We start from the raw sequence: 8,157 nt of genomic DNA, 5'->3' as shown, positions 1-8,157 counted from the left end.
AGCAAGTCTGTGTCTTTGTGCCCGAGCTTCTCATGAGATGTAATCACTCCAAAATCACTCACTTTATGTGATATTCTAGACTTTGTACGAGTAACCTTGCAACTAACTAGAGTATTAGTACACGGTTTTGGTTATAAAGTTGATATGCATATATTAAGTTACTTATAGTCAATAGAGTGTGTTGGGGAGCATCAAAATAAAGTGTTAGCATTACGCAGACAGTCTACTAATACTCTACTTATAGTAATACTTTACTAATACTATACTAATACTCGACTAATACTCTACTAATACTTTACTAATACTCTACTAATACTTTACTAATACTCTACTAATACTCTACTAATACTCTACTAATACTTTACTAATACTCTACTAATACTCTACGAATACTCTACTAATACTCTACTAATACTCCACTAATACTATACTAATACTCTACTAATACTATACTCCGCTAATACTCTACTAATACTCGACTAATACTCTACTAATACTATACTCCACTAATACTCTACTAATACTCCACTAATACTATACTAATACTCTACTAATACTATACTCCGCTAATACTCTACTAATACTATACTAATAATCTACTAATACTCTACTGATACTTTACTAATACTCTACTAATACTATACTAATAATTTACTAATAGTCTACTAATACTCTAATAATCTACTAATACTCTACTGATACTTTACTAATACTCTACTAATACTATACTAATAATTTACTAATAGTCTACTAATACTCTAATACTTTACTAATACTCTACTGATACTTTACTAATACTATACTAATACTCCACTAATACTCGACTAATACTCTACTAATACTCTACTGATACTTTACTAATACTCTACTAATACTATACTCCACCAATACTCGACTAATACTCTACTAATACTCTACTGATACTCCACTAATACTCGACTAATACTCTACTAATACTCTACTGATACTCTACTGATACTCTACTAATACTATACTCCACCAATACTCGACTAATACTCTACTAATACTCTACTGATACTCCACTAATACTCGACTAATACTCTACTAATACTCTACTAATAATCTACTAATACTCTACTGATACTTTACTAATACTCTACTAATACTATACTAATAATTTACTAATAGTCTACTAATACTCTAATAATCTACTAATACTCTACTGATACTTTACTAATACTCTACTAATACTATACTCCACCAATACTCGACTAATACTCTACTAATACTCTACTGATACTCCACTAATACTCTACTAATACTTTACGAATACTCTACTAATACTATACTCCACTAATACTCTACTAATACTCTACTGATACTTTACTAATACTCTACTAATACTATACTCCACTAATACTCGACTAATACTACACTAATACTCTACTAATAGTTTACTGATACTCTATTAATACTCTACTAATACTTTACGAATACTCTACTAATACTCTACTAATACTTTACTAATACTCTACTAATACTTGTTTGAGGAGACAGTGATGAAGCCAATCAGTATATATATGAGGATGATTAGGAGGCCATGATGGACAGAGGCCACTGGGCAAATTTGGCCAGGATGCCGGGGTTACACCCCTACTCTTTCGAAAGACATCCTGGGATTTTTAGTGACCACAGAGAGTCAGGACCTCGGTTTAACGTCTCATCCGAAGGACGGCGCTCTTTGTCAGTATAGTGTCCCCGTCACTACACTGGGGCGTTAGGACCCGCACAGACCACAGGGTGAGCGCCCCCTGCTGGCCTCACTAACACCTCTTCCTCACTACTCTACTATTACTCTACTAATACTCTACTAATCCTTTACTAATGCTTTACTATTACTCTACTAATACTCTACTAATCCTTTACTAATGCTTTACTATTACTCTACTAATACTCTAATGACTAGTTGACATGTAGTTGCAAAGTTACTTAGTTAGTAGAGTGGACCATCGAAAAAAAGTATTACGCTCGATGACTTTATAATTTTCTCAATTACCATCAACATTCTTTTCCTCGAAGAGCCATTGAAACATAATAAACCTGTATATTTTTCCAGAAAAGAACCTGTGAGAAGCACTTCTAAACAAACGGACTAATTGCTAAGCATAACAGATTGAAAAAGAGGAAATGAGAAATAAGTGGCAGAGATATGAGAAATGAAACAGCGGCTCCTGTAAACTACCCGTTCACCATTCTCATCTTTAACCCAAACAGCCCTAAACACTTCACCCGCAGGTCAAAGAAAACTCAATCATTCTGAAAACATAAAACACCCGGCCTCCCATAATCCCCCAGTGGTGTGTTTCCACTTTAGCAATAATTGTATTTTCTCTTCAGATTTCTAATAGAACAGCAGCAGCAATGGCTTGGTGCTTGTTTAATTTCTTCCATCTGTTCTCTTTTGGACGCAGAGAGATGTAGAACAAAAGGGGGAGGCCATTAATATGAATACAGTTTACAGAAGTGCCAGCAGAGCCTGTAGGTTCAGCCTCCCCCAGGCCAAGACTTTCACCTCGTACTTTCAGAAAAATCCTCGAACGCATGGAGCAGCTCGTTCGTCTTTATGAAGATCTCCTAAAGACTGTTGTCAAAATCTTTATGCAATTCTGTATATAATCAGCAGATGGAATATGAAACTCTGAACAATATATTTTTAATGGGGAATAATAGCAGGGTGCTTTCAGTTTGCGCCATGAAGAAAAAAAATGAAATGCATGGAGTCAAAAATACCTGTCCTTAATAACTACTGAATTGTGAGGCAGCTCGGGCACTTATGTATGAAGCATTGAGTATTAAGTAATACATTTCACTGCGAAATGCCCAGACTGCTCAACTTCTCTGCAGTAAAGCATCAGCCAAGAAGCAAGCGCTTGCAGATGTGTGGAAATGAGAGATGTTTCCTTGGTCATCGGCGCCATCTAGAGGAGAAAACTGATCAGATTCATATCAAAACCCCTTATATACAAGACACTTTCGGGGATTTTATTGCATCACTTTTGTGCATGAACATGTCACTTGAGGGACTCATTTTTATGCAGCTATATTGAACAGTTAAAGAAAAGATATATGTTCGTCCCATGCTATATTCATTTATACGAATCTGTTCCCTCAATGATTCTTGAGTACTGGACAAAAGAGCCGACAAATGTAAAATACAACTGCATGAATCAAGAAATAATCACTTGGTATATATATTTTTTTTTATTGTACATATATACTGTATGTAGCCTTCATTACAGTAAATTAATTAATTCATCATGGGTTCAAACTGATGTTCTGCTGCATCCATTGAATTGTCACCTGACTTCAAAAAAATATGTTTTTCAGTAAAATATGCATTTTTAAATCAAGATACATTTACTTGAGAAGCAAAACTACCTACTTAAGATATAAAGTCTTGTTCTCTGAAAAATGTATCAAAATTAAGTGACTTAAAAAATGTTTTTACCTGATCTCGATTAAAAATGTTTGCATATTTGTAATGTAAATATATATATATATATATATATATATTGCACAGTCCGAATTTCACAGGTGCGAAGCCTTATAAAGTTATATAAATTGTATAGTTTATAGCCTATTCATCTTTTAGGACATACTTGTGTATTTTTTTTTTTTTTTTTTTTTTTTAACTCTTTAAAGTTGAACTTATATTTGAGTGATGGTCTGGTCAGTAAAGTGTGTTGATGAGGATCATGTGAAGACACACTGATGCCTGCAGAGAATGGCTGCATGAAGGGCAAACACGCTTTGGGTAACAGTGAGTAAATCTTCATTTCCATTTGCGTCATAGTCATGTCGTTGCGTTTGCTTCTGTCACTGTGGGGATCTGGCTGTGCAGAGATAACAGACAACAACCTGCTAAAGCCAACAAGGACACAGCAATCTCCAACATGATGTTATCTTCTAATGACGTCTAAACCAGATCCAACACACCTTCATGGGTGAATGAAGCTGTAAAATATTCAATAAATATCGATATTACACACTATTGTAATATTTAAAAAATAGGCTTAAATCAAATATGGCTTTAAACGCTAAATGAGGCATTTACATAAACATAAAAAAGTATTCATGGAATTTGTCCTAGACAAAAGTGAAGATGGCATAAGCTATATTGTCTATGCTAGACCTAAAATTGCAAAAGCAAAGAATGCACATTTTTGTGAAAGGTACGTGTAAGAGAAAAGGCAGCATTAATGGTGTAGGCCTATCTGATTTATTAATATGAGGCAGACAGTTTATTTAACTTTAGTCATGATGTTTGACCTGAAAGGCTGTTCACTCTTATCTGCAGGTGAGCATACAGACCCTTGTGTAAACTCAGATGTAAATTTATAGTTGGTTTGAATGCACTGTCACACCAGTCCATCTGCAGGTGCAAACTCACACTGAAGGGGACATTCGGGTTGTCGCATTGGTCAAATTAAGATCTGCACGGTCAGAAATGAAGTTAGTGAACATTTATCTCTTTGGGATTTGTGCTTTTGTGTCATCCGATGTCATTCCCACCTCAACAGATGTGCAAAAGATAACAAACGCTATTAAAATGCGCATCTGGAGTGAAATATTCCAGATGAAAGATTTGACACGCAATGTTCCGACCAATAGGAAGGCACCTGAGTTCATGATGGAGTTATACGAGGCCGTTGCGGACGCGAACGGAACGCTGAAAAACTCGAAAGTTCTGGAAGGAAATATTGTTAGAAGTTTCGAAGGTGCGTACATGTAAATGGTAAAATGGCTGATGTTACGGTGGACGTTTAGATGCTAATGCGGAGATTATTCTTTTTTCTAATCTAGGACAGTCCAGCGGCTCATATCACGACTTTAATCTGACATCATTCGGACAGGACGAGCGCGTGATCAAAGCAGAATTCCGATGGTTTCGCCGGAAACTTCCTTTTATGGGACGACGTCATCATTTTTACAAAGTAAGTTGGGTATTTAAGTTCTTTAAAAGTCGGTTTAAGTGTGCAGTGATAGGCAAAAGATCATGCCTACTTTTCCTTTTAATAGAAACGCCAGTAGCCCAGATAACAAGATCAATTCTAAGAACGTTTTGCTACGTTCCCATCAAGTTATGAAAACGTTATTTCTTGAATGTTCCCTCAAAGTTCAAAACGTCCAGTTTTTAAAACGTGTTTTTATTATTATATACGATTGTTAAGAGAATATTCCATTTTAGAATTTTACAAACATGAGAACGTTACTTGTTTTGAAAGTTATCTGAACGTTCTAAAACAAGTAGTGACCTTTAAAAAAACATTAGACGAACATCCATGAATTGGACATGAATTCGTCATGAATTTTTCCATGAATAAAATATATATTTTTTTGGGTGGGGGGTTAAACTCTATTTTACGGTGTCATTGTTACAATGCAATTATATATTCAAGTACTGAGTAATATTAATGAAGTGTATGTACATGCTATAGGGTTAGGGTAGGATTAGGGTTTGGTTGAGGGGTAGGCTAGTTGCATGTAATTATGCATAATTTAACTGTTAATACTATTGTAAGTACATGTAACATATAAGGACACTGTAAAAAAAAGTGTTACCTTTTTCGTGCTAACATTTTGAGAACATTACTAAAGACCCGATCACTTTGAACAAATGTTCTATTAACGTTACATTAAGAGTGTTTGTTCATTACTTTGAGAGAACCTTGCTAGAACGTTCCCTGTTAGCTGGAAGGAAATGTTCAAGGCTGTTGATGTCCTTGTCTAACAGAAAACTTAACCAGAAAACTGTGTTTTAGATCGACCTGTATGAAGTGCTGGACAGCAGACCTAAACCTTGGAGAGGGAATTTGATAAGCTCAAGATTATTACCTGTCTACACCAAAGGATGGGAGGTATTCAACATCACACAAATGGTAAATATATATATATTTATATTATACAAAGAGGAAAATCAATTGTAATAATTTTGTTTATGCTGCTGTTGCAAAAATTACTCATGAATTATTAACAGGTGACCAAATGGATTCTTCACAGCGGTACAAATAATGGTATCCTGGTCGTGACTGCTTTACCTTCAGGGAACTGGTTTGAGTCCAGCATTCAGATGGACAGGCAGTCAGATGAGACAAATGCATATTTGGTTATATATTCAGATGACGGACGAAAGCACAACCAACACCCACCTTTCCACACAGGTAATTAAGCTCTAAAACATACTGAAATTCTCCAGACACAAGTATAATATATGGGTGTTATCTAGACTATGGGTACTTTTGGCCCTGTGGTTTTTCAGAAAATAAACTTTCTTAAAACACTTTTCACACTTATTTATTTATGGTTGTACATGGAGCCACACTGGCATTTCCATCACATCTCAAATAGCATATAGGAATTGGGTGGAAATGTTCATATTTTAAGACTGAAAGTCCAACACGATCTCATGAAAGTGGGTTTCTATACCACGGATGTTATTTCTCGTACCATTTATACGCCAAAAATATTTTTTTGCGTGCATATGCTACGCACTAAACCCCTTGGGTAGGATTAGGGGTGGGGAGTGTGTGCGTATTACACGCCATAAAGTGTGTATCATATGCACGCAAAAAATATTTTTGGCGTATAAATGGCACGAGATATAACATTCGTCGTATAGATACACAAGGGTAAAACAATACAATAAGAGGCATTTTAAAAAGTAGAAAAATTGTTGATGAAGTCCTGGTAAAAGTTTCCAGAAAATTTTAACTGTGACATTCGTATAACAAAAATAAAAAGTGTAAATCTGTTTAGATAAAAAAATCAAGGGACATAAAATGACCTAAAGTTGAAGAAAGACTCATATATTGATAACTAACTATAATGCATAATGAAGAGTGTGTATCATGTGTGTCTTGTGTGTGTGTGTGAAAGTTCTGATGTCATTGTTGATTATTTTAGGACAACATATCAACACATCCCTTAAATTCCTGGAGCCTACAGAAAGTTTAGTGAGGTCAACAATGCGGAAGCGCAGGAGCGTGCGCGCCGTAACTTCTCCATGCCAGAGAACAAACCTCTACGTAGACTTCACTAAGATCGGCTGGTCAGGGTGGATAATATCTCCCAGAGGTTATAATGCATACAGTTGCATGGGCTCATGTCCGTTTCCGCTGGGCGAAGGTCTACGGGCTACGAATCACGCTACCGTGAGATCCATCATGAACGCGCTGAAACTATCGCAGGACGCGGGAAAACCGTGCTGTGTTCCTGACGTGCTTCACCCCATCAGCCTCCTGTACTTCGATGATGAGGAAAATGTCGTTCTAAAACAGTATAACGACATGGTTGCGGGCAGTTGCGGCTGCCATTAAAATACGAAACGGCAAGATGTAAACTTATGTTGATGTGTTCTGTGCCACACTTCAATCAAATGGACATTTAGATAGCATTATTTTTAGTTGACACGGCAAAAAAATGCTTTTCTTACTCAGTAATTTTCATTATGTTTCCAGTCCAAATATATTAAAAAAATTCTTAAATCAAGATGCATTTACTTAAGTAGTAAAATACCATATGATATTTTGTCTTGATAATTATTTTTTGGTATATATGAATATATGAATATTTTTTGGTAAATATGTATATATGAACATTCAGAGTTTTTTGCTTAAAACAAGCTAAATTATCTGCCAATGGGTTAAGAAAAAATAATCTTAATTCATACGGAAACCAGATTACTTTTCTTACCCCATTGGTAGACAATTTGTCATGTTTTAAGCAAAAACTTATATAATATCTTATGTAATTTTCCTCATCTAGTAAATGCTTCTTGATTTTAGAATTTTTAGAAATGTGGACTGGAATCAAGACAAAAATACTAAGTAAGAAAATATTTCTTTGCAGTGTATTTGTATGGGTACTTGTAAGTCTAAACCAAATTAAAGATATTAAATGCAAGCATTACAATAATGTCTTTTATAAGTGTGAAACAGATCTACCTCTATCATTATGAGCAAACTACTGTGATTGGAAAATGACCTTTCAGACTTAGAAACTTAGAAATGACTTAGAAATGACCTTTCAGACTTAGAAACTTAGAAATGACTTAGAAATGACCTTTTCATACTTGAAGCTTTACCCACCGATCTACCACAACTCTATTAAGCTTGTTACATATTAGGCGTAAAGTTT

At 35.1% G+C, this 8,157-nt stretch overlaps 1 protein-coding gene across 1 annotated transcript; it reads left to right on the top strand.

The window, feature by feature from the left end:
- The first annotated feature begins 4,449 nt into the window (after positions 1–4,449).
- Positions 4,450–7,950, top strand: LOC306989603 (bone morphogenetic protein 2-B). Its single transcript, XM_079595452.1, has 5 exons — positions 4,450–4,739; positions 4,825–4,955; positions 5,784–5,900; positions 5,999–6,182; positions 6,925–7,950. Exons 1-5 carry the CDS (start codon positions 4,469–4,471, stop codon positions 7,335–7,337), a joined length of 1,116 nt encoding a protein of 371 aa, XP_079451578.1. The 5' UTR covers positions 4,450–4,468; the 3' UTR covers positions 7,338–7,950.
- Positions 7,951–8,157: the final 207 nt, after the last annotated feature.

The sequence above is a fragment of the Phoxinus phoxinus genome, assembly GCF_949152265.1.
Source record: "Phoxinus phoxinus genome assembly, chromosome: 21".
Lineage (NCBI taxonomy): Eukaryota > Metazoa > Chordata > Actinopteri > Cypriniformes > Leuciscidae > Phoxinus > Phoxinus phoxinus.
The sequence above is the reverse complement of the archived record's forward strand: the minus strand, read 5'-3'. Positions and strand labels throughout refer to the sequence as shown.

Coding starts and splice junctions, on each gene's coding strand:
- LOC306989603 (XM_079595452.1), top strand. CDS start 4,469: ATGAAGTTAGTGAACATTTATCTCTTTGGGATTTGTGCTTTTGTGTCA. Junction 4,740..4,824: donor TATTGTTAGAAGTTTCGAAG/GTGCGTACATGT, acceptor TTTCTAATCTAG/GACAGTCCAGCGGCTCATAT. Junction 6,183..6,924: donor ACACCCACCTTTCCACACAG/GTAATTAAGCTC, acceptor TGATTATTTTAG/GACAACATATCAACACATCC.